The 27969-nt window shown below is 40.5% G+C and overlaps 1 protein-coding gene across 1 annotated transcript; it reads left to right on the forward strand.

The window, feature by feature from the left end:
- Positions 1–554: 554 nt before the first annotated feature.
- Positions 555–27759, forward strand: LOC116513737 (cytochrome P450 2J2-like). The gene is made up of 10 exons (XM_032224920.1): positions 555–671; positions 7508–7570; positions 9487–9649; positions 12085–12234; positions 13198–13358; positions 18746–18922; positions 22179–22320; positions 23597–23784; positions 26082–26223; positions 27566–27759. Exons 1-10 carry the CDS (start codon positions 555–557, stop codon positions 27757–27759), a joined length of 1497 nt encoding a protein of 498 aa, XP_032080811.1.
- Positions 27760–27969: the final 210 nt, after the last annotated feature.

Consider the following 27969-nt stretch of genomic DNA (forward strand, 5'->3'; position numbering starts at 1 on the left):
GGCGCGAGTTAAGGGTGTGTGCTTTGATATGGTTAATAACTTTAACGACGTCAATCAATACGCTGTTAAATTCTGGTGACATTTTTCGGCTTGCCAGCATTTCCCTGTGAATGATACAATGCGTAGATTCACTCTCAGGTGCAACCTCCTTAATCTGAGCAGTTAAACCAGGTAGGCATCCGGTCATGGCAGTAGCTCCGTCTGTGCATATGCCGACACAAAAGGACCATTTTAGTTGTCCTGATATATAACCATCCAGTGACTTGAACAGTTCTGCTCCTGTGATGTTGGTTGGGAAAGATAGTGCACATAAGAAATCCTCATGCACATCCTCCTGAAATAGATATTGCACATAAACAAGTAGTATTGCCTTGTTGTCGATATCTGTAGATTCATCAACCTGGAGTGCGTACCACGGTGATGTATAAATCCTCTCCAACAATTGTGTCTCAATGTCTTCAGCTATTTCCTCAATGCGCCTAGTCACAGTGCTAGCCAACAAAGGCACATGTGCTATCTTTTCCACAGCAGCCTCTCCTAGAAGTTCATGGCAAATGTCTTTAGTAGAGGGCAAGAACAATTATTCGCCGATAGTGAATGGCTTTTTCGTCTTAGCAATACGGTTAGCCACCAAATATGATGCTCCCAGTGTATTCTCCTTTATTGATGTGGTAGCCCTCATAAATTTCTTTTGTCCTTCATGTTCCCATTTTTTTCTTTCAAAATACTCCAGGGGCTTGTCTTTTAATCCAGGGTGCTTGGTGTTCAAGTGGCAAAGCAGTTTTGAAGGTTTCATTGCCTCATTAGAGAGCTGGTTGCCACAAACTATGCAGAGCAGGGTTGGTCTATAGGAATAACCTGTCCTGATAAATCCATATTTCAAGTAGGATTTGCAATCTCCAGCAGTTGATCTTCTTCTTGCACAAACATGCTAGATTCGCCTGGTTTGTTGACAAATGGGTTGCGGATCCACTCATTAGAGAGCTGGTTGCCGCAAACTATGCAGAGCGGGGTTAGTGTGTGGGAATCACCTGTCCCGATAAATACATATTTCAAGTAGGATTCATGGTATTGTCTGTTAAAAGTTTTATGTTTCTTTGATGTTGAAGGCTCTTCTTCTATCTTTTCACTGGGCCTTTTCTTTTTCCTAAGGAAACTTTCTAACGACGTCTGTTTCGTACTCATTTTTGCTAATTTGTGGGTTAAATTTGAGCAAACACAATATACACGTACACCAAACACTGTTAAACATGAGAAAGTACCGGTGAACAGAGAGAAGAGCGCCCCAATATCATGATATTTTGCGCATGTGTGGTATTGGTGCAGCTTTAGGTGACGTCTCTCAGCTCCCGGTTAGCCTCTCGTTCATGGAAAATCAAACAAACCCAACAGAAAGATACCACAGTAAATAAAATGGAAATAATTTAATGCTCCTTGGGCGGCCCAATACCATTTGATCCACAAACCAATAATGGTCCATGGCCTGGGGGTTGGGGACCACTGGTCTATGGGGAATGGAACTGAAGTCATATTCCTCTGGGTGTATTCCTATATCTTCAGTTTTTAGAATTGGGCAGACAAAAAGAACAACCATCTTGAATTTGGATCCCCACCCCACCCCTAGTTTGGGCATCTCTGAAACCACCTGCAATATTTTTGACTACAGGTAGTCCCTCAATATATAATTTGATTTATTCCTATTTTTTACTCCCCTTGTTAAATGGATTACCCCTCATTGAACAAATCAGACAGTTTTTATTGTGCTTTGGAATACAATAACACAAGAAGAACAAATGTTAACAGTGAAATTTACTTTTATATTTGATATGTACATGTATATGTACATATCGTGTTGTTCGGCATATAAGACGCACCTTTTCCCCCCAAAAAAGAGGGGGGAAATCTGGGTGCATCTTATACGCCGAATATAGTTGCCTGGGTCGTCTGGAGAAGGGGCAGGTGAAGCAGGCACTGCACAGGAGGCATAAGACAAGGCGGCTCGCCGCTTGGACTCCCGCTTCTCCAGACAATCCAGTCAGAGGGCGGTTGGCTTCCCCCCGGATCTGTCATGCAGTGCTTATTGTTATTCCTGCTATTGAGCCCAGCTATCGTATCTCTTTGCTGCATGCCAGATCCAGGCAGGTTGGGGGTGGTAGAGCAAGGGAAGAGGACCAATCTCTTCTGCACTAAGGATTTTCTCAGGACACTATATCTCCACTTTCTCTCTGAAAAAAGCTATTGGCATTGGCGGGATCTTGGCTAGTGGAAGAAGTGTGGGATGGAAATGAAATTTCGGAATGTAGTAGTGCCATAGAGAGTTTCCCTGGAGCCTGGCACCTGCTTTTGCCCCGAGACTAAGGAAGCAGGGTTGCAAAGAGGGCTGTGAACAAGCAGGCTTGCTCAAGGAGGCAGCCTTGCTGGGTCATTTCCTTTATGCTTCCCTTTCACTGCGAGGAACTGTTAATCCAAATGGAAGGGATCCCCACCCCTCTTTGCCCAGTGGGCCGTTCAGTAGCCCCCACGTGTCTTTCCCTCCTCACTGAAGAGAAGAAGCAAGCTGACTGCCACTCCTTGGACCAAGTGGCTCTGCGTCGCCACTGGTCTGAGAGAAGGGGGGAAATAAAGCACAAAGAAAAATGTTTAGTCCTGCCCTGCCGTGAGAGGGGTAAAGAAAAGCAGATTTGAGATCAATAAAAGCATTACCTTTAGGAAGATCGAGCCCCTACGAGTCCCATTTTTGCCCTCCCCAGCTTCCAGAAGCACTTCACAGGCTTCCCAAACTCTCTGCACGCCCCATTTTTCACAAAAAACAGAGTGCTCCTTGGGGCCGGGAAGGACAAAAAGATTTTTTTTATTTACTTCTTCAAAATCTTGGTACGGCTTATATTCGGTGTGTCTTGTACTCCGAAAAATATGGTATGTACATGTGAGAGAGATTCAGCTTTATTGATGAATCTTTTGCAATCAGTTGGATGTGATATTTATCAAAGATACTTGAGTCAGCTCCTAGCGTAATAACAACAGTAAAAATTCCCGACTCAATATATAAACTAAAATATTCCTCAGTCATCAATAAATAGTGCAACCTCCATAGATATCAGATTGGAATAGGACGATGGGAGACTTGCATAAGGATTAATGAAACTAAAATATTTAGCATTATGTAAGTTAATGGATGCCAGCAGTAATAAAAACTCAGTTCAATTCAACCCATTGAAATGAACTCAAGCAAGAGGTTAATAAAAATTTAAGAAATTAAGAAAAATTCAACGCTTTTACCCAATTTTTACCCAAATTTTTCTCTGTACATGTACTCCTTGATTTAGCATCACAAATGAGTCCAAAATTTATGTTGCTAAGTGAAACGGTTGTTAAGTGAGTTTTCCCCCATTTTACGACCTTTCTCATCACATTTGTTAAGTAAATCACTGCCGTTGTTAAGTTATCAACATGGTTGTTAAGTGAATCTGGCTTCCCCTGTGACTTTGTTTGTCAGAAGATTGCAAAAGGCGACCACATGACCCAGTTCATTGCAACTGTCATAACGATGAGCCATTGCCAAGCATCCAAATTTTGCTCACGTGACCATGGGGATGCTGTAACCACAGTCTGAAAAATGGTCATAAGTCACTTTTTTCAGTGTTGTTGTAACTTTGAATGGTCACTAAGTGGACTTTTGTAAGTTGGGGACTACCCCTCCTCAAGAAGCCTTCTCTGGATCCAGCTGTCCTTAAAAACTACCGTCCAGTCTCCAACCTCCCTTTTTTAGGGAAGGTTGTTGAGAATGTGGTGGCTTCTCAACTCCAGCAGACCTTGGATGAAGCGGATTATCTAGATCCCTTTCAGTCCGGTTTCAGGCCTGGTTACTGCACTGAAACCGCTTTGGTCGCACTGACCGATGATCTCGGACGAGCCAGGGATAGAGGGCATTCCTCTATCCTGGTGCTTCTTGACCTCTCTGCGGCCTTCAATACCATTGACCATGGTATCCTTCTGCGACAGCTAGAAGAGGTGGGATTGGGAGGCACCATTTTGCGATGGTTCTCCTCCTACCTCTCTGGCAGGTCGCAGTCGGTGTTGGTCAGAGGACAGAGGTCGACCCCTAGGCCCCTTGAATATGGGGTGCCGCAGGGTTTGGTCCTGTCCCCCCTCCTATTTAACATCTACATGAAGCCGCTGGGTGAGATCATTCACAGGTACGGGATCAAACACCACCAGTATGCGGACGATACCCAGCTGTATCTGTCCGCCCCATGCCAACTCAGTGAAGCGGTGGAAGTAATGTGCCAGTGCCTGGAAGCTGTCAGGGTCTGGATGGGAATGAACAAGCTTGCGCTCAACAAGACTGAGTGGTTTTGGATGTTATTCCACCCTTAATCCTGGGGGGTGAAATTTTACACCCCTCAGAGAGGGCCCACAACTTGGGTGTTCTCCTGGATCCACAGCTGACATTAGAACATCATCTGTCAGCTGTGACCAGGGGAGCTTTCACCCAGGTTCGCCTGGTGCACCAGTTGCGGCCCTACCTGAACCGAGAGGCACTCCAAATGATCATTCATGCCGTCACCTCAAGGCTCAACTACTGTAACACGCTCTACATGGGGCTGCCCTTGAAGAGTGTTTGGAGACTACAATTGGTGCAGAATGCAGCCGCGCGAGCGATACTGGGTGTACCTAGGTACACGCATGTTACACCTATCCTCCGCGAGTTGCACTGGCTTCCCATCGGTCTCCGGACATGCTTCAAGGTGCTAGTTATTACCTATAAAGCCTGACATGGCCTAGGGCCTGGATATCTCCGTGACCGCTTCCTGCAACATACCTCCCAGCGCCCAATAAGATCGCACAGGGCGGGCCTTCTCTGGGTACCATCAGCTACACAATGCCGTCTGGCGGCCCCCCGGGGGAAAGACTTCTCTGTGCTGCCCCGGCCCTTTGGAACCAGCTACCCCCTGAGATCCGGACCCCCCCGCCACTCTCCTGGCCTTCCGTAAGTCTGTTAAGACCTGGCTGTTTTCGCAGTCCTGGGGCTGTTGAGCTTGACTGAACTTCAGCCTCATTATAACTAAGTGCATGTTGTGTTTTTCCTGTTTTAAATTGTATTGTTTTGTGTTTTTAATCTTCTTAATATTTTGATTGTTTTTATGTAAGCCGCCCAGAGTCCTTCGGGATTGGGCGGCATACAAATCTATTAAAATTCTAAATTCTAAATTTACCAGGCACAGCTCTGTATAAACAGCAATTTTCTCCCCCAAAAATATTTTATATATTTTTATTTATTTACTTGTATCCCACCTTTATTATTTTTACAAATAACTCACAGTGGAGAACACATTTAACACATTTTCCTCCTCCTAACGTCTTCTTCCTATTTCAAAATATATTATGAAATAGAGTTGATGAAATAGGTTGCATTTATAGGTCACATGATTTATATAGTTCAGTAAATTCCACAACCACCTCTCCATTATTTCCAAAGATAATAACTCCTTTTTAATAAGATCATTATTGCCTAATAATTTGCAGAGACTTTTACAATGTTGTCTGTTGCATAATTCAGGATCTCATACTATTCTCTGTGGTATCTACAATAACTCTTTTTCTCTGACCCTGATACCCAAACTGGTACTGTCTGAGAACTTGTATCTAGACGTTTCGAGAAAAATGCCAGCTAAGCAAAACAATTACAGGTAGTCCTTGACTTACAACAGTTCAACAGTGTGGTTGTGTTGGAAGAAATGTCCTTCTGGGTTTGGCTCCAAGTGGGAAAAAAGATACTGGAGACATGGAAGCTGCTTGGAAAGATGGTTTTAATGGTGGACAGGACCACATGGCTTGAGTCCTGAACAGAAAAGGTGATCGCATGTTTCAATGTTGGTGGAAAAGAGAAGGGAGGCCTGAGATGCTGAGTCCCTGGTTTTATGCCCTCTCTGGCCTTTGATCTTGAGTTTGTATTCTGATTGGTTGTCAGACTCCCATGGGGCCATGCAGAGGCAACTCTCTAGGCTGCATTTTGAATCCAGGTTTGGTTGAGTTCTCAGATGCCATGTGGGAAGTTGGGTAAAGGGCCAATATTATCATGCCTTAATCCCATCCCTGGAGCTGAAGGGAAGAACTCTTTATTATGTAATGGGACTAGCTCAGGCTTTAATGGCTCATGGACAAAGTGGGTGGAGGCAGGAAGCTGCAAGGAGAGTTACTTTGTCTTTTTGAAACATGTCCCTTCATTTTCACATCCAGGGAAATATAATATTCTGCCATATTTCATTTTTCTGGGAGAGGGCTGGGTGATAACTTTCCACAATCCCTCCTTTTTTTTTTTCAAAACATGTGAGTGGAATGCACATGTTCTTGACAAAAGATTAAAATGGATCAGATCAGGGAGACTTAATTTTTCTAATGGAAAGGCATTGAGACAGCAGAAGGATCTCTTCAGTGGCTCCCAGGGAGCTTTCAACCACGAAACTCTAGCAACCAGGGCACAATTTCTGGAAAGAAATTTGCATTGCCATGCCAATTAATATAAGATATCACTTTCTGTGAGCTTCCAGACAGGTTTCAAGCAAGCAGAAGTCCCAAAATTCTTCACAGCCATGCTTTCCTTTATGTTAAAGGCTGCTCATTTCGAAGGGATGGTTCTTGAACCTGCCCTAGCTCTTATTTTAGTGAGGACAAATTGAGTTTAGCTAGTGTGCAATCCAGGCTATTTAGTATTTTTAAAATTACACACAATGAGCCTGGAAACTCCTACTCATGAGACCACTAGTGCAACATATCCTGCTTTACTGGGCAATGGGGGAGCATCATATTTGATTCAGTCAGGGCTCAGGTTTTGAAGATCCTTTCTGCTACTCTTCAAGTGGGGGAATTGCCTGAGGGGAATTGATCCTTCCCCATGGGATTAAAAGGGAGATATCACTGTTTAGGCTTTTTTTGTGCCAGGGCAAAAATCAACCTAGGAGAAGCTTTGTGTGGAGAAGAGTCAAGGAGATAGTTTCAATCTAATTCTGAATGGGCTTCTGTGTGTGTGTCTCTCTGTGTGTGTGTGTGTTTGTGTGTGTGTGTGTGTGTCTGTGTGTCTGTGTGTCTGTGTGTCTGTGTATGCAGCTGCTTCTACAATACAGAAAATACAGACATTTCGGGCAAAATTTCCCTCCCACTAGACAGAAATCTAACGTGTTCAGAACTTGCTGTGCTAGCCAGTTTCAAATACAATTATTACATGAATACATTAAACTGATTACAATATAAATGAGACAAGAAAGAAAACCTTACAATGAATTTCTGTGAAGGAGGCAAAGAAAGAAAACTTTACAATCAATTTTCACCCTCCCCCCTAGTGTTTACAGCTGTCTTCTGGGATAGAAGAGTCTTTTGGTCTTTCTTGTCCATCTCACCTTTCTTTCATGTCTGCTGGATGGCATTAGGCTTGGCTTGCTGGTAAGAGTGATCAATCAGGCTTGGCAGAGTGTGCCCAGGCTTGGTTAAGTTTTTTTCTTCATGTCAGGTTTTATCAGGACACAATCACCAGCAGCCAATTCCAGAGTTATGGTATGAGCTAGCAGTCCAGGTAAGCGTCCCATGCCGGCACAGACCCGACCGAGTCTGTGGGTGGACTTTATCTTGACCTTAACCATTGGATCTAGGTTTTAAAGGGGCAAAAATTTTGAGTAGTTCAGAGAACCGGTAAATACCACCTCTGACTAGCCCCGCCCCCATCATTTCTGAACCTTGCTGTTTCAAAGAACTATATATGATTTTTGGTTATTTGAAAGTGGTTTTATTTCTTATTTTAATTTTTTACGTAATTTTTAATAAGTGAAATAATCCCACGTATCTGAAAGAACCCATGTCTTGGTTGTGTTGCTATCAATTGATTATCATTATAAGATCTCTTGGCTGCTACTTGTATTTAGCTTTTTTTAAAGTATGGTATTTTAACTGTTTTAATTGTTTTTATGATTGTTCACCGCACAGTATAACTGGTTTGCAGTGGGTGACTTTACAAATAGAATAAATAAACAAAAAGCTACTTCCTGACCTAATAGCATAAAGACACAGAATTAGAGATACTGCTCTTTCTTCCCACTATCATAGATAGATCAATCTCTCAAGAGATGCACAAAATCAGTTGTTTTTTAATTGAGTAGATGAGATAAAATGTAAAAAGAAAAAGCTTATAACTTTTCTTTTGGGAAAAAAGGAGTTGGCTGAAATTGATTGAAGATAGCTAAAACAAAATACTTTTATTGACATGCATAATCATGCCAATAAATGAACAATGGGTGCTTCACCAAAGGAACCTGAACTGCCCTGAAAAAAGTATGATTACAAATTACATACTTTCATTTTATTACATAGCAATGTTTATTTAATGTAAATCATGCTAAGACGGCTGCAACTGGAATACCTCTCATAAAAATTAAGAACTGATCTTACTGCATTGATGCACAGAACTAGAAATTGAGATATTTCTCTGATTGGAAAAAAATTGATGAATCTCACTGGAGGGGCACAAAACCATCTTCCTTTTTAAATAAAAGAAAATAATTATAGTATAATTAATATAATATGAAAAAGTTATATGACTGCAAATATTAAATATTCATAATTGGATAAGGTAAATCTCATAGCTGCTCAAGTCATTTTGATGAAAGAGGGGGGGGATGCACAATCAATCACCTGCACAGTTTGAAAGAACACAATTTTCTTGGAAACTTATCTGTAGGAAAGGTCAAAGCAACAAATGAGTGTGGGAGGAAGGAAGAGGAAGGAAGGAAGGATACAGTCCAACCTTCATTAGGTAGTTCTTGCTGTATTTTCAGTCTGATCATGGAATCTGAATGAATCTACCTAGGTAATTATATTTTTCTTGCTGTAGTAGTTTCTGTTGAGCTTATTATTTTCTTTCTGCAATCCATATCTCTTATCATACTTTATCTAAGTACAGCTCCTTCTAAGTTTATAATCTCCTTTCATCTGCATAAGATAAGCATCTATGGAGCCCATTAGCTATTTCAAAATGGTTGTCTGTTTATCCTATGATTGCATCTCCACCCAAACTAATTAGGTCCCAAACATCAGCTAAGGTTTTTCCAAGCAATTCAAACATCAGCTCCTCTACCTAATCTCAAAAAGATCTAAAAGCTCTTCATTTATAGCTCTTCAAGATCTAAAAAAGATCTTGAAGAGCTATAAATGTCGTGCTGGAAGCTACCTAAGGTTATAACTAAAATTACTAAGATTTATTTATTTATTTAATCAAACATTAATTAGATAACAGATATAAGTATAGACATGATTATGAATACATGAAATACAATATGCATACTAATACAGAGGAATATTAGGACGCCTATTACGGAGAAAGAAAAAGGCAGGAAGATGAGAAGGCAAGAGGCAGGAAACTGGAGCAAACATTTGCATATTAACCTTCTATTACACATAATAGCATAGAATATTTTTCTTCTCTACTTCATATTGTAGCTGGCAAAGCAATATGGGAATATTTATTCTCTGTGGGGAGGAAAGTATAGTACTATCGTCTTCACTGGATATCAGACTGTGAAAGAAGCTTTGATTGACCATTCAGAAGCCTTTGCTGATCGCCCACTCTCACATTTCATATTGACTGTCAGCAAAAAAAGAGGTATGGTAGGTTTTGTCCAAACCATGTGCATTTACTATTGTGGCCCAGCAGGAGCCGTTGGAGCTGCCACCAGACTCTGACAGCGAGGGGTCCTATGAGTTGGCTCTGGAGGATGTGAAGGACCCTGGACAGGGTTCCGACTCCGAACAGGGCGCAGAGAGGCTAGTTGGCCACCAGGAGGCACCTGAGCCTTGGACCAGTGGGGAGGAGACAAGGGAGAGTGAGCCAGAGGCCAGTAGTGAGTTGTTCCTGGATGCACGCCATTGAAGAGCTACTAGGCATCAGGAACAATTATGCAATTACAGGAGGTGATTGTACTCAGCTGGTGGTCATTAGGCTCCTCTCCAGACTATAAAAAGTTACTTGTACACCCGCCCCTCTTTGTAGAAGTCAACACAGGATTGAATGTCGGAGGACATTACTGTGAGCTTGGCAGGCTGGATTGCTGCCAAGCCTTATCTGTGTTTATTGCTGCCTGAGTTTGTCTGAGCTGCTGCCAAGGTCCTTATCTGTTTGTTCTGCTTGGCTTTCAGCCACCAAGGTTTTGGTGTCTTGCTATTAAAGTACATTCCAGTTAAGCTTGTCTCGGCATTCGTTACTGGATGGAGGAGGGGGTCAGAACAATTTACTATACCTATTAAAGTTATTTTTAGCAGCCACACACCCATGGTCAACAGTCAGCAAAAACACTGGATATTAAAAATGTCATGAAGTGTCATAAAGCAAGGTAACTGCTGCATGTCTATCATTATAGGTTTTTTTTTCATAAATTCAGATAGGATTTGTTCTTAAAAGGGAGATTATTTGGTAGTTCACATGAGGAGCAGGATCATGAAATAGGATGTTTTCAATAAATCAAGGGAAAACAGAATCTATATGAAATTGGTAAAGAATGTAAAAATATTGAGATTGTCTTGGCAACGTTTCGGCGAGGTCTCACTTGCCAACTTCAGGCTGGTGTTTTGCGCTTAAAGCATGGTCGGAGCTGCTGTCTTTCTATAAATCTTGGTGGGGGTGTGTGGAGTGCTGGCTTTGTTTCAGTAAGTGGATTGATTGGATGTGTGGCTATATTATGATCGGTAGATTGGTGTTGATTGGTGCTAGCTGTGTGTCCATTGTTTTTTGTGTTGTAACTTCCTGGGTGGTGGGTGGGGGCTCGTTTATTGCCTAGGGCTGGTTTCCAGATGTCTGGTAGGCAGAAGGTATCATCACGTTTATTCATGTTGTGGGGGTGTTTCTCTATTTCGATAGCTTCTATAATTATTCTTTTATAATTATGGAAGCTATAATTATATAACCCCAAAATGCAAACTATAACCCCAAAATACAATTCACCATGGAAATAGAAGCAAACAACCAACTTCCCTTTCTGGACGTCCTAATCTACAAAAAACCCAATGGCTCTCTAGGACACACCATCTACTGAAAAACCACACACCAACCGCTACTTAAACACACAATCCCATCATCACCCTGCACAGATCAACTCTGTAGCCCAGACCCTCATTTCCAGAATCAAATGCCTGAACTGAACACTTCAACAAGAGAATAATTATGGAAGCTATCGAAATAGAGAAACACCCCCACAACATGAATAAATGTGAACATACTTCCCGCCTACCAGATATCTGGAAACCAACCCTAGTCAACAACGAGCCCCACCCACCACCCAGCCCATTACAATATGAAACAATGGACACAGCCAGCACCAATCAGCACCAATCTACCGATCATGATACAACCAAACAACCAATTACTTTCTGAAACAAACTCCACCTCCCCACCAAGATTTATAGAAAGACAGCATCTCCAACCATGCTTTAAGCCCAAAACCCATCCTGAAGATGGCGAGTGAGACCTCACCGAAACGTTGCCAACAGAATCTCAATCTTACATGGGAACAGAGCCAAATACAACAAGACCAGCATACCTACACCTGTGAAAATCTACGAAAACTCTCCCTCCCTCTCTCCCTCCCCCCCTCTCTCTCTCACACACACACACATTATAAATAAACAATATAATATAACAAGTAGGTTTCAATCTACCTCTTACAAGTAGATTAAAAATGTTGAACCCTCAAACTTGAAGAAAAAAAACAACTAGGATGAGGGACTGTACTAGCCTATTAAGCCGATTAAGTCAAAGCGTATGGAATTTTTTTGCATAATTTGGGCAAATTCAGTAGTTATGTACATCAAGATTTTCTGTGTCATTGACAATCCAGATTTTCCATTTTTCTAATAGACTAACAGTCTATTTTGTAATAGATTCTCGTTTCCATTTTCTGAAGGATATGCTATTGTTGAGTATCCTAACTGGACAGAGATTGGATTTTCAAATGCAGGAGCAGATAGTAGAGCTACCTTCAACTTATATTGCTTTTGTATTAATTGTTATGAGTCATTCTTTCTTTTTTATCCTTGATGGTTCAGGTATTGTGGTTTCAAATGGCCACAGCTGGTTGCAACAAAGGCAATTGAGTATTGTTACCATGAGGAAGCTAGGCCTGGGGAAAAAAAGCCTGGAATCCCAAATGCAGGCAGAAGTTGAGAGATTTTTGGAGGACCTTGAACATACAAAAGGTATGTATAAACCCATATATGTGTCTAAGTCTGGATACTTTGTTCACTGGTTTATGGCTATTCATTCATTAAGCACGTTATAGGGCCGTGATGGTGAACCTATGACACACGTGCCACAGGTGGCACGCAGAGCCCTCTCGGCGGGCACACAAGCCTTCACCCCAGCTCAGCTCCCCCGCGCATGTTCATGCGCCTCCTGACAGCCAGCTGATTTTTGAGTCTCTTCTGCACATGTGGGAGATTCACGCCATACAAAGGGAAGCAGGGGGTTCATGTGTGTATTTGTGGGTTCATGGGATCATGCACGGGGGAGCACGGGGGATGTGGCACAGCCCGCTGCAACACATTTTTGCTCACAGGAGGCTGAATTTTTGGGCATAGTAGGCCCAGGAGGCCTAGTAAGCCCAAAATGGGGCATAGAAGGTCATGTCTGCATGCGTGAGGGTGGGAGTCACATAGGGGGTCGCATACGTGGGGATAAGGGGACAGGGATAGGTTGAACATAGAGAGGTCATGCACCCATGCATAGGGAGGTCGGGCCTGTGGGGGGGTTCGCGCGCACACTGCATTATGCATGTGGGCACTTTCAACAAGCGACAACAACAAGGTTAGCCATCACTGTTACAGATACTTCAAACATTTTTCAAGATTTTATTCTGACTCACCAAAGACACTCCCTAAACACATTTTATGTACACCTTAATTTCAGTAACGTCAAAATATTATTTCATTGCGTTTTTTATTTCATTGTATTCTACTGAGCATGAGGCATTTGGTAGTTAGGAATTTCATATGGAGTTGGTTGTCAAGGGTACTGCTACATTTTTTCCCAATTATGTTGGTCTACCAGTGCTCACTAGCTTTTTACTCTCAACATCACTTATTTATCTTTAATAATCTCTATCAAACCATCTTGTATTTACTAATAACAAGAGAATCTGAATTAATGTTTTATGTTATCAGGACAGCCATTTGACCCTTCACAGTACATTAAACATTTGGTTGCCCATGTGATCTGCACCATAGTTTGTGGACAGTGCTTTTCCACTGAAGACAAGGAGTTTCTGAAATTGCTGGAGGCCATGCGAGTTTTTGAAAAAATTTTAATCAGCTTCCCTCATCTTGTGAGTATTATACATCTTCTTCTCTTACAAATTTGTTTTGTAATCCAACTAATCACTTTGTCTAAGAAATAAAGCAAAAGAAATATCTCTGCATTGATAAGGAGATCTTTAAAGGCTCGTCATTCATTCCTGGTCAAAAAGAAATCCCATTAATAGTAATCAGAAACCACAAGCCCACTTTAATTCCCAGAAAAGTTTACTTTTCTGATTTTTAATCCCATCAAAAATACCCCATAATGAAGAAAAGGAAGAGGTAAGGGAAGAAGAGAGAGATAGGAGAGAGGGCAGGAGTGGGAACAGGAGGAAAGAAATGAGGAGTGGAAAGAGGAGAGAGGAAGGGGAAGTAGAGAAGGGAAGGATGACAGAGGGTAGAAAGGAGGTAGGGAGGGGGAGGAGAGAGGGATGAGAAAGTGAAGGCACAAATATAGTGTATGGAGAGCAGAAGAGCCAATAACTGGTTTTTGGTTTTTTGGAGGGAGTTGATCGTAAGATGAATTGAAGCAAAGTTTTAATAATACAATACGATGCTGGCTATGTAATAGTATACATGTGATTATATGTTATGAAAATGAAAAATGAAAAACTTTTCAGGAAAAAAAACCCATAACATGATGCCTTATTCTCTTTGTCCCTTCACTGGAACAACTTCATTGATTTGCCATATCCCTTTTATACATTCAAAATAAGACTTTCCAAGTCAGTTTCTTTTTTAATTGTTTTTATTTCTAAGATAAGATATTACTTAAAGATAAAGGTTTCCCCAGTCCAGTCATGTCCAACTGTAGGCAATGGTGCTCACTCTGCTTCAAGGGAGCCAGTGTTGTCCAAAGACAATTCCATGTTACCTTCCCACTGAAGTGGTTTTGTGTGGAGCTCGGGTCTCAAACACGAGCTGACAGCTTTCCAGGTGATAAGCTCAGCATTTTTAACTATTGAACCATTACACCCGCTATTACATATAAAATAGAAAACTACAAAGACAAAAGAAAGTCAAAAATTACAAATAAGGTAAATGAAAAAAGTAATTAAAAAGTGTTCACTACATGTGTCATGGTGCTATCGGAGCCTGAGGAAGAGGATGAGACAGATCTCGGGCCGACGGAGGAATGACTGGAGGAGCAGGACAAAACAGTCCCAAGTTTGGGAAGGGTCACCAGCGAGGAACAGCAGACGCAGGAGGGTTAGGTGAGGGGGCATGACAAGGCAGGCAACAGAGCAGTGGTGCAACAAAGGCAGGATCAGCCAATAGCAACCTGATGACTCGGTAGGAGGGTTCTCCGGCCCTCTTCACAAGGCTCATCTGGGGAATGAGATTTAATGAGGTGCTGTGGAGAGGGATGTTTTTCAGGAACAAGCGGTTACCAATGTCTGAATACTCTGCTGTGCTTGTCTTGTTTGCCTTGCTGGCCATACTGGTCTGCTCTGGTTACATGCAAGGTCACAATGACAGTTATACTCCAGGTGGTGTTGCAGTCCTAGGGAACTCTTTCTGTGACAAGGATTCTCTGCAGCCAAATTCCTTGAACTGAGGCTGCTTTAAGAACTGCTGCTCCTCTGGACTAATAGCAGCCAGGAACTATTGGAGTTGCATGTTTAGAGCGTTGCTCCTGGCCTTGCAGTAAACGAGGGACTTTTGGGGAAAAAATGAAACAATAAAGGGGAGTTCAGCCTTTGTTCTGGCTGTATTGTTTCCATGCCCAGCCCCAGGCCATCACAACATTTATAGAATCAACATTAAACATAATATCTTTTTTTAATATATTTTTATTACATAAACAACACATACACACAACAATGAAAAAACAAAAAGAAAAAAGAAAAAAAACACAAAAAAGAAAAAAAACCATCATCACATACAGCAGTGTTTTTCAACCACTGTGCCGCGGCACACTAGTGTGCCGTGACATAGTGTAAGGTGTGCCGTGGGGAAATTACTTTATATATAGTCAATATAGGCACAGAGTTAAATTTTTTTAACATTTTCTAATGGTGGTGTGCCTCGTGATTTTTTTCATGAAAAAAGTGTGCCTTTGCACAAAAAAGGTTGAAAAACACTGACATACAGCATGTCGTTTGGTTACAGGTGTTTTAACATTTATCATTCTTATACATTTATTATTTCATTTAATAGGTCATAATATACAGTTTGGGTTACTTTGTTTACCATCCCTTCCTCCTGTTATAACACCACCTTATTTTCCCTTTATTTTCTCCCTCCCTCCCTTCTCTTCTTTCTTCCTTCCTCCTCTCCTTTCCCTTCCTTCTTCCTGTACCTTTCTCCTACTCCTGCTCTTCTTCTTCCCCTTCCTACCCTCTTTCCTCCTCTTTCTCTCCTTTCCATCCTCCTCTCCTTACCTCTTTCTTTCCACCCTCTCTCCCTTCTCTACTTTCTTCCTTTCTCCTCTCCTTCCCCTTCCTTCTTCCCTTACCTCTCCTTTGCTCCTGCTCTTCCTCTTTCCCTTCCTATCCTCTCTCCTTCCTCTTTTCTCCCTTCCATCATCCTTTCCTTTCCCTTTCCTTTCTCCCTCCCTCCCTTCTCTACTTTCCTCCTTCCTCCTCTCCTTCCCCTTCCTTCTTCCCGTACCTTTCTTCTACTCCTGCTCTTCCTCTTCCCCTTTCTACCCTCTCTCCTCCTCTTTCTCTCCTTTCCATCCTCCTCTCCTTACCTTTTCTTCCTTCCTCCATCTTCCTCCTCTCTCCCTTTCTTTTTCTATTGTTGTTGGTGTATCTATTTTAAATCTCAGTTTATGTTTCCTTGGGATGGTATTTCCACCAACCCAAACATAATTTAATATCATTTCTTATTCCCTTACCTGTGCTAATCTATCCTAACTATATTTCACACACACACACACTTTGTATCTCTCTGTTATATATATATATATATATATATATATATATATATATATATATATATATATATATATATATATATATATATATATATATATATATATATATATACGTATATATTTAATACACACAACAATAAAAAAAAGTCACAAAAAAAACACAAAAAGAAAAAAACCATCATCACATACAGCATGTCGTTTGGTTACAGGTGTTTTAACATCCATATTCTCGAATAATATTTACCATCTCAGACTTTTCATCTAGTATAACTAAATACCTCACTTTCATTCTACAATATATATTCAGTTACCATTAATATTATTTTTTCCCAGAAAATATGCTTATATTCATTATTATCCTTGTACATCATACTTTCAGACAGAGGTCTTATTCCTTCATTTTTCAACAAAATATTCTAAATAGTCACTACACATATATATCAATTTTCAATTATTCCCTTATTAAGATTATTTATCAACAACAGGATATCATTATAGTACGTTCTTAACATTATACATTATATCACCAGTCCTCTGTTAAGTATACATAAAATCATTATTATCCTTATCCTTTTTAAAGCAAAATGTTCTAAAATATTCAATTCATAGATATATTAATTTTTCATTGTATCATTGTTAATTTATTTCACAGCATAATTAAACATTAAACATAATATCTTTTGACAAATATGTCTCAAATAGGCCTAGTAAATTCCCCTCTTGCACAATGGTTCTACAAATAACGATCGTCATTCTCTTCTATACTTGCTATATTTACTGTTACTATTTTGCATCACAATTCTTTAAAAATATCTCCAATATGGAAATCTAATGTCTATCAATCAGGTCAACAATCTAATATCTAATAGCTGTAAAATAAAAACACCTGTTAACTAGCAGATCCAAGAAATATGCTAATCTTCCAAACTCTCCAAAGTCCATTGTTATGTTAAACTCACAGAAACTCACAGAACAGCTTTCAATACCTTGTAAATGTATCCAAAACATTATCTCTAAACACTGCAGTTACTTTAACCATGTCTGTCAAGTCAGTCAGTTCCAACTGATCATCTTTCGTCCATTTTGTAATTTCTGTTATAATTAAATTTAATGCACAGAGATTTAAAAAATGTAAAAATTAGTAATGAAAGAGTGGACTTGGAAAAGATGAATTGATGGAGATGTTGAAATTAACTATTTTGATTATTTTAATATTTCTTTTAGATTTTTTTTGAATTAGAGATTATTTTCATCTTGTTTGATAATGATGCGTAGGTATTTATTAAGGGATGATTGACTGGATAATTAGATTTATTTAAGGTTATAGAAATCATATATTGTTATAGAAATTGTATATGCTGTTAAACTTAGATATTGATTATATTGTGTTTAAATTAGAGTAAGAACATACTTTTTTATATATTTGCACCTATACTGTGGAAAGTTGGAAGTCTTTTTATATTTCTTTGTTTATCCCTTTCTACCTTTTTCTTCTTCTTCTTCTTGGTTTTTTATTTTTTTTCCTTTTAATTCCCTTTTCTTTTGTTATTTTCTATTTTACCTTTTTAAAATTTAATAAAGTTGCATTAACAATAATATTCAAAACAGCTTCAGTCTCTACTTTATCCAATAAAATCTGTTGTTCTTTTATATTCTTTATTGTAGTGTTAAACAATGTTGTATGTAATTTATCAATATATTGTACCCAAATGTGCTTAATTTAATCTATAATCAAATAGTATTATTCCACTGTATTAATTTTTAGCTTTCTCTGATTCCCTCTAATCAACCTTTCAAAATCTTTTCTTGTCATGTTTAATCAATTAAATTTTCCCAAGGGAGAATTTTTTACAATTAATTTCAAAATCTTCATATACAATATTCTTTCTAAAATTGTAAAACCCTCCACAGCAAATGTTCTTTCATGTACATCTAACTGTTTAAAATCAACATTCTAGTTCACCTTTTGGTTTTTTTTTGGTTTTTTTAATCCTTAAATTTACATAGAACTTTTTTCAACCGTGGTAGAAGGAGATTCTCCTGAAAGAATAAAACTTGCTCTTTGGAAGTTTCTTAACATCTAGAAAATAAATAATAAAGAGTTTCTTAAAGTAGTTAAGACAGGCAATAGATGAACCCAATGTCTCTTTGACAGTGTTGAATTATGGCTATACTTGTTGGGTAATCTTTGGCCTCTCCTTAATTTGGAAAGCAGTTCTATAGAGCCAATTCATTCACTGGCTCCTTTTTTCACCACTGTTTTCTGCAAAAGTGGAACCATGTTCACTCCACCATTGCTGTCTCCCTGGAAATTCTATCTATATAGTTATGTACTCAGTTGCTAACTTTGTTAAGAACCAACAAGAGAATCGATGTCCTTCATGAATTGTCTGTGTCTTCCTTTATCCAAAACTTGATAGGGTTAGAATTGAGGAATGATTTTAGATATATAGCAAATGATGAGGCTGGGGTGGTAATTTATGGTCCCTGTAACCTTCTGGTCTTGTAATAGAATTTATTTTTTCTTTCTGATAGATTTATGAAATATTCCCATTTATCATGAAATATCTCCCAGGGTCTCACCAAAAAGCCCTTTCTGCTGCAGAGTTTATCATTAATTTTGCAAAGAAGGAGATTGTACAGCATAAGGAAAACCAGAATGTGCATGATCCACAGGATTTCATTGATTTTTATCTATTTCAAATGGAGAAAGTAAGTGTATATTTTTATTTACTTATTAGGTAGAGCGTTACAACATTAAAAATCTGGAAAAATGATATCTGGAAAAACAACAGGACAGAGCCCAATCATAGCTCTGGGAAAATGATGTTCCACAGGGAAGCAGCCAATTTACAGAAGCCCTTTCTAGTCATCCCATCAGGTGTAGATTTTTTAGATTTTATTTTTTTTTTTTTTTTTTTTTTTTTTTTTTTTTTTTTAGATTTTATTGACATTTGTAGGCCGCCCTTTTCCCTGAGGGGACTCAGGGCGGCTCACATAAAATCAGGGAAGGGGAAATGCAGACAATAACAAAGACACATATAATAAAAACAGTAACCAACATGCATTCATCATTCGGGAGGGGCAACTATCTTCATCCCCAGGCCTGACGGGCTAGCCAGTTCTTCAAGGCTATGCGGAAGGCCTGGACGGTGGTGAGGGTACGAATCTCCACGGGGAGTTCGTTCCAAAGGGTCGGGGCGACTACTGAGAAGGCCCTCCTCCTTGTAGTTGCCAGCCGACACTGGCTGGCTGATGGAATACGGAGGAGGCCCAATCTGTGTGATCTTATTGGTCGCAGGGAGGTGATTGGCAGAAGGCGGTCTCTCAAGTATCCAGATCCACTCCCATGTAGGGCTTTATGGGTGATTGACAGCACCTTGAAGCGCATCCGGAAATCGACAGGTAGCCAGCGCAGCTCGCGGAGGATAGGTGTAATGTGGGTGAACCGCGGTGCACCCACAATCGCTCGCGCGGCTGCGTTCTGTACCAGCTGAAGACGCCGGATGCTCTTCAAGGGCAGCCCCATGTAGAGCACATTGCAGTATTCCAGCCTAGAGGTCACGAGGGCCCGAGTGACTGTTGTGAGTGCCTCCCGATTCAGGTAGGGTCGCAACTGGCGCACCAGGCGAACCTGGGCGAATGCCCCCCTAGCCACAGCCGTCAAATGGTGGTCGAACGATAGCTGTGGATCTAGGAGGACTCCCAAGTTGTGAACCCTCTCTGAGGGGTATAGAATTTGACCCCCCAGCCTGAGAGATGGAATATTGGTGGAATCCTTGGGAGGGAAACACAACAGCCACTCGGTCTTTTCTGGGTTGAGCACAAGCTTGTTAGCCCTCATCCAGTCCATAACCGCCTCCAGGCCCCGGTTCATCACGTCTGCCGCTTCATTGAGTTGGCACGGGGCGGACAGATACAGTTGAGTATCGTCCGCATATTGATGGTATCTGATCCCGTGCCTGCGGATGATCTCTCCCAGCGGTTTCATGTAGATGTTGAATAGTAGGGGGGATAAGACCGAACCCTGAGGCACCCCATATGTTAGGGGCCTAGGGGACGATCTCTGCCCCCCCACTAACACCGACTGCGACCTGTCTGAGAGGTAGGAAGAGAACCACCGCAGCACGGTGCCTCCCACTCCCACCTCTCGCAGTCGTCGCAGAAGGATACCATGGTCGATGGTATCGAAAGCCGCTGAGAGGTCAAGGAGAACCAGGATGGAGGGAAATCCTCCATCTCTGGCTCTCCAGAGATCATCAGTCAATGCGACCAAAGCAGTTTCTGTGCTGTAACCGGGTCTGAAGCCTGACTGGAAGGGGTCGAGATAGTTTGCTTCCTCCAAGGACCGCTGGAGCTGAAAGGCCACCACCTTCTCAACAACCTTCCCAAGGAAGGGAAGGTTGGAGACAACCCTAATAGATTTGACCCACAACATATTCTGCCTTCTTGTCCTGGTGGACTGGGTGGATGTAACTGGGGAGAAGAGGGCCTTCAAATAACCTGGCCCCACGTCATATAGACTTTTAAAGGTGATCACCAGAATCTGGAATTCTATCCACTAGGAGACTGGCAGCCACAAAACTGCTCCCACAAAAAAAGTGGAACATGATTAAGTCTAGGCATGTGCAAAATTGTGAAGATTGCTGCATTCTGAACAAATTGAAGCTTCTGGATACTCTTTAAGTAATAACCCTATATAAAGCACATGACAATAGTTCACACAGGAGATGACTAGGGCATAGGTGACTGTGAGAACATCACGTTGGTCAATGAATAAGTGTAACTGGAACACAATTCATAGTATGTATGATGTTGCAATAGTGCTTGATGAAGGAATCTGGAGCACCTATAGCATCTATAAAATATTATTGGGGTTTCTGAACAATCCTCCCTGTTGTTGGAGTGGGTACTTTTCATCATGAAGTAATATTACCAGTAATCTCACCCCTGCCATAACTGCTTATATAGATCATGGATGTCAAATTCAAGGCCCGAAGGCTGGATCTGGCCCATGGGGCGGATCTGGCCTATGGGGCGCTTTGCTGGAAACAGCAAAGGACCGGTCCATGGTGCTTCTGCTAGCAAAAACGGAGCTCATGAGGGTCGCGCATGCCCACCAAGCTCCGTTTTTTCTGGAAGGAGGTTGCAGGAGGCTATCACAGCCAAAAATGGAGCTTAGGAACCCGTTTTTGCTGACAGAGGGCTCAGGCCACCACAGGCACCACCAATATGAGTGATGTTGAGATGGCCAAACTCACCCTGGCCACACCCACCCCAGATCCTCGAGGTCAAACAAATCCTGATGTGACCCTTAATGAAATCAAGTTTGACACCCCGATATAGATAGTATTACCACAGTTGGTTTAACTGTAGAAGGAATGATAAACATACCATTAATTCACAACCAGAAGAGATCAGCAGTTGTTCCTGATGTCTGATCAAAAATATGGTTGATGTGTCAGCTCCACTAGATATAGCAAACCAGAAAGCCACAGCACAGGATAGTTAAAACACCTTTTGTTGAGATTAGTTATAACAACAAAGCCTTGATTGCAAGTCTGATTGTGATGAACCTCCTGTTCCTTCTATTCCAATGAATCAGGGGTGTCTTCCAGAGTCACTTTCAAATATAATTTCTTTTTTCCTGCAATTCTCATGACTCCAAGGGCAGCTTGTACTGTTTTGTCATTTCTTTGGATTAGGGAAAGCTGAACCATGATGTCTAAATTGTTCCAAATATTCAGTTCCATAAAAGTCATAGGATGCATATTTCACAAATACATCTCACTTTTTCATTCACTTTCTCTAGCCTGGTTCCATCCCAATGGTTTTGATAACAGCTTCAACCACCATGCAGAAAATGAATTATGAACTAGAAAAGTGAAGCACTAGGTTTGGGGAAGAAATGGTAACAATAGGAAAATGTCTACAAATGACATTTCACCTTTCTCACTGTTAACCATAGAGCAAGAACGATCCAGATTCTACCTTTGATGAAGACAACTTGGCTCATTGCATTGCTGACCTTTTTATCGGTGGGATAGAAACGACTAATGGCACTATGCAATGGGCACTGCTACTCATGGCAAATCATCTGGATATCCAAGGTGACAGTAAAATATGATTTTTAGTGGGGAAGTGCAGTTCTTCTATGAATATATTAATATAAGTATATTCAGCCTCCAGAAATGCTTGACTTGTCCTACGAGAGTAGTATGTTCCAACTGAAAATGGAATGCCATTCTTGTTAAGAGAATTGTTATTTTTTCACCCTCCTCTAAAATAAATAACTGAATGGATAATAAATCAGTCAGTCAATGGGTTGGCTTTGACAATTGAAGGTAAAGGAAAAGAACACAAACTTAGCAGCTTTTTCGCTTATTTTTAAAAGGTGCGGGGAATCATATGCAGCCTGAAGAGACACATGTTCTACTGGCTAAATAGAGCTTGTTCCTTTGCCTGTTCCTTACAGCCTCGATTATTAGTCTCCTTACCATTGAAACTTGCTCCCATATGCCCTCTTTAGGTTGCTGTACACAGAAGTGAACACAATGTTCTAGGAGGGGAATCCCATACAATGTTCCAGGTGTGCCTGCTTGAGTGATTTGGATCACAGATGTGATCCTCCAAGGCTGGTGTTCAATGAATTTTCCAATAGATATAGGGAATAATAGGAGATACCTAGAAATAGTGGCTTCCCAGTATTATTTGCCTTGTCTTCTCAGCTTTAATGCTTCCTGAAGTCTCAGTTGTTCTGGGGCTGATGATACGGTGAAGTTGCACCCTATCTGCTAGGCTGCAGTTAGCCCCTGGGCTAGAGAGAAAATGCAATCCTCATTTCTGGAAGGTTTATTTCTCCAATTTACCTACAAAGTTCCAGGAGAAATAATCCCTGATACAGATAATTGAATTTGAATAGATTAGTTATGCTAGTTACAATGATCTAGGAAAGAATATCTTGGTTTTTAAAGAGACAATAAGTGTTATATATTCTCTTGTATATGTAAAAGAAATCTGAAAGACAAGCAGCCCAGAATCTTCTGAGATCCTTGTACTACTGCTTGCATAAGAATTAAAAATACTGACAGATGAGATTGCAAAAATAAAACAAAATAAACCAGGACACCCAATCCAGATAATGTATTGCTGGCTTGTTGTTTTTGCACATTAATTTTCAGTGTTCCATCAATGAGTGCTAATAACTTTTTGTTGCTCTCAGGATTTTATATTCCAGCTTATTTTTTATTCAGAATCTCTTTCAGGGCAATTACATGAAATAATTCTGGCAGAAAAATATACCTCCACACTCATCTTTCTTCTTTTCTGAGATAAAAGAATGCAGAATAACTGAGTTGTTATCTAACTCTCATCTTTTTTTTTCAGATAAGGTCCACAAGGAGATCAAAGATGTTTTGAGTTCATCTCATTCCATCTGTTATGGAGATCGGAAGAATCTGCCCTACACCAATGCTGTGCTTCATGAGATCATGAGAAGCAAATACATTGCATTATTTGGAATACCAAGACAATGTACAAAGGATATTTACCTCAGTGGGTTTCTCATTCCTAAGGTGTGCATTTTTCTGAATTCCGAGATTTGCATTCTAAGATCTGGATTTACATACGAGAGCCCTGTTGATCTTCACTCTATGCTAAAATGTGGTTAGCATACTAATGGGTGAAGTGAATTAGGCTGACAGAGTGTGATTGCTCAAAGTCACCCACCTGACTAGAAGGCACAGTCTCCTGGTTTCTAGACCAAAGCCTTAACCTCTTCACCAGTGGTTCCCAACGTGGGGTCCATGCAATTTGATTTTTAATAGGGGCAATTTGAACCTTGTTTAAACCAAGTTAATGGCCTTTTAGGCTTCCTCCATGTGAGTAGAGTTCACTTTTTGAGTAAAGTAATAAATATATGGGGGGGGGAGAGAATCAGGGTTTTAGAGATACTTAGATGGGGCATGGCCAAAAAATGGTTGGGAACCACTGCTCTACACCAATTTGCCTCCCTTTCATTGAAGAATGCTCGAATGTTAGTGAAATACACACTTAATACTCCTTGGCAAACTTCTGGCTTATGATACCAGGCCCACTTGCATCCTAAAGCTATCTTCCAGTAGCTCACCTGGGAAGCTTTACTATGTTATTTTTTGGTTAAATGTTTAAGCCTCCTTCTGTAGCCTTTTTCCATTTACCTGGTTCAGTAACTGACATCCATTCACATCTATCATTCTTCCACTTGTTCCCTCTTAGTAATATAGAACTAAATTCATGGTGGAAACCATTGCTTTAGCCTCACTTTCCCCTTCTGATTATTATCCCTGGCTGAGGTCAGGGTATGAATGAGGATTACTTTTTAAGCATGGGGTCTCTAGTTGCCATCCAGTTGGAAATGGGGAACAGCATCCTGCCACTCCAAGTTAAGTACCCTCTTTGGTCAAAATAAACCATTCTATATTTTTCAATAGTTGCATACTACCATCCAGGATCCTGTACCTCTTTTACTATTGCAACTATCAAACCATCAGTGCTTCCTACTTTTACAACTGAGTTGATTCGCTTTTCTTTTGGCACACATGCATAAGCTTTAGAACTGTCCACTTTTATTTCTCAGTCTGGAAGAGCTGAGGTGGTGCAGTGGTTAAATGCAGCACTGCAGGCTACTTCAGCTGACTGCAGTTCTGCAGTTCGGCTGTTCAAATCTCACCGGCTCAGGGTTGACTCAGCCTTCCATCCTTCCGAGGTGGGTAAAATGAGGACCCAGATTGTTGTTGGGGGCAATATGCTGACTCTGTAAACCGCTTAGAGAGGGCTGAAAGCCCTATGAAGCGGTATATAAGTCTAACTGCTATTGCTATTGCTTTCCAGGATGTAGCTCATCAGATGTTGCATTGGTGCATTGGTTGGGAGCCTATTCTGCACTCCTATAATCACCTCTCTTAACTGCTTCTCCCAAATATTTAGTTGCCAGTCCGGCATCCTCCACAGTGCGCTACATCATTTAGACAGGAAGTGAGTTTTCCTTCTTATCCTGCTACTCTTCTTCTGGTCACAGTAGTCTTACACAAAATCCCTTGATGTTTTGGGAATACCAATAGCAATAGACTTATATATCACTTCACAGTGCTTTACAGCCCTCTCTAAGCAGTTTACGGAGTCAGCCTATTGACTCCAACAAACTGGGGCCTCATTTTACCCACCTCAGTAGGATAGAAGGCTTAAACTGCCAAATTGCAGGCAGCCGGCAGTCAGCAGAAATAGCCTGCAGTACTGCATTTTAACCACTGTGCCACCATGGCTTTTTGCATTTTTCCTGCTATTTGGGGAAAATGCTTTTAGATTTGTTTAGAAGATGAGCAGTGAAGTGGTACAGTCCGCTAACAATATAGCTGTTTTAGGGGACTTAAAGCAAAAATGGAAAATTAGCTCATACAATACAAGTCCTTGGGAACATAAACTTTCTCAATGGTGTATAAATGGTGCGTTCATTCTCCCAATTTGTCTCCCCATTTGCTTTCATGAAGGAAAGGGTTGGGAGTTAAAGTCTGTGTGGGGAATCAGGATCTTCACTGGAAAAAAAAAAAAACAAGAGCAGGAGCCATGTACACCAATTTTCCTGAAGCAGATTCATAGCACAGGACATTTTCCATGTAAATTATTGACTTTTAGACATATTGAAAACAGATGAGAATGTCAACCAAATTCCTGAGGACAGTAGCAGACTATTTCGGCATATGCAAGAGCATAGTGAACAGCTGCAAAGAGTCTGCTGTACCTGGGAAACTGAGCATTATAATGCAAAAACAGTATGAGATAAACAGACGAACTCAGCTTGTCTTGATGTTTTCATTTCATTCTTTCATTTTAGGGAGCTATCATTTTACCAGAACTGCGCTCTGTTCTCATTGATCCTGAACAATGGGAAACACCTGAGAAATTCAACCCCAATCATTTTCTAGACAAAGAAGGACACTTTGTCACAAAAGAAGCATTCATGCCCTTTGGAGCAGGTAATGTGCAGGATTTCTTTTGCTTGTAAGGAAAGAGTTTGGAACCCTCTCAAAATGTTCACTTGAAAATGCAGATTAAAGAGCAAAATGAGATTTACTCTATATCTTCTGGGCATTTGAACAATAGTAAAAATTAAGGGACTTTTTTCCACAATAGGTGGAATTCATTCATGGAGAGGGGGTTAGTGTATCATGAAAACTGTAAGAAATGTTTAATGATGCAAATCCCCATGATGTCAATTGAACCCCGGTTAAACTCAATATTGCATACAGCTATATTAGCTGTAGTCAGTGAGTTGTGTGCTGAGACCTTGAGGTTACCTAATTCTTATTTCTCCTGAGAGGAGGCAAAAGTCCCAGAGAAGTTCTCCAAAGAATGAGACCTCATTGCTCTGTGTCTTTTGGTTCCTCCGCCAGCATCCATAGAACCCTTGGCAGGGTTAAAAATTATTAGAAATAAATGGGATGTGGGATCTTCCAAGGACAATGACTCAGAAGATGACAGCTGAGTTGAGTTAGAGGAAAACTCTAACAAAGAGTTAGAGAAAACAGCTCAAATCTCACAGGTAAAATCTATCCCTGAATCCTGTTGGAGGGTAGAATGAATTGGAGGGGAGGATGGCAGTCACTGGGGATAAAAAGAGTTCTGCAAATCACTTTGGAAAATATCTGAGTCACTATTTTCTAGGGACCCTAATTTATCCATCTGTCCTTTATGAACTTATTAGATTCTTCCTTAAATGTAGCCACTTCTTTTCATTGTCTAGTATATCAAAATTCTACAATGTATTGGAAAAGCGATTTGTGAAAAATAAAAACTGGTGCAGATGTTGAAACACATTAGAAGTTGGATAAAGATTTCTTCCTCTTTCTTGAGACTAGTGCTAGTCTCAAGTTAGGGATTCCTCCTGATATGATATGGAAGAAGAGTCAGATGCTACTCAGCCTAAGCCAGACCTCTTTCACTAATGAGTAAATGGAAAAAGGGAGCAAAAATGATTAGCAGAATGGATTTCTACTCATCATTCCCCACAGGTGTCTCCCATCAATATCCAGTCTCCACAATTATAAATAGAAGTTTGGATTAGTTAAGCCTTTGCTCTGAACTGGTACATCTTTTCTTTGTTTATTTCATGAAATTTATTCTAACTACCCATTCCATGGATTCTATTATTGTTATTTGGTAGAGGTTACGGAGTGAAGGAGGCCTTGCTCCATCAATATGAAATATATTTTTTAGATTGTTGCTGAATAGACACTGATTGGGGCACAAAGGACAGGTATACGTATGTATAGATATTACTACTACTAATGTTCTGTTTTTACATCATTTTCACCATAGGTGCTCGGATCTGCTTGGGGGAACTCTTTATAAGGATTGAGTTCTTCATTATGTTCACCAGCCTGCTGAGGAAATTTAGGGTGCAGCCCCCAGAAGGAGTGGAGAAGCTTAGTGAAGAACCCATACTAGGAGTGACTGTGTATCCTACTCCTTACAAGATCCATGTTGTTCCTCGCTCTGCTACATCAGAGTAGGGAAGAACAACAAAATGGTTTGTTTATTTATTTTTGCACATCTTACTATATTTTTCTATTTCAACAAATTGTCAGACCACTATTGAAAAGTGTATAATTTGAAACAATTGTTATCATTAAGATCAATTTTTGAATTGGGACTGGAAGCAAACTGTATTCTGTAAGATGAGAAAATATTGACATGATAGTTTTTAAAAATATAGATTTAAA

The sequence above is a fragment of the Thamnophis elegans genome, chromosome 10, assembly GCF_009769535.1.
Source record: "Thamnophis elegans isolate rThaEle1 chromosome 10, rThaEle1.pri, whole genome shotgun sequence".
In the NCBI taxonomy this organism is placed as follows: Eukaryota; Metazoa; Chordata; class Lepidosauria; order Squamata; family Colubridae; genus Thamnophis; species Thamnophis elegans.

Bases quoted from the DNA above. Each gene is read 5' to 3' on its own strand.
- LOC116513737 (XM_032224920.1), top strand. From the start codon at position 555: ATGTCTTTAGTAGAGGGCAAGAACAATTATTCGCCGATAGTGAATGGC. The intron at 672-7,507 runs GTAGCCCTCATA...TCTTCATGTCAG, and splicing joins TATTCTCCTTTATTGATGTG to GTTTTATCAGGACACAATCA. The intron at 13,359-18,745 runs GTGAGTATTATA...TCTTTCTGATAG, and splicing joins TAATCAGCTTCCCTCATCTT to ATTTATGAAATATTCCCATT.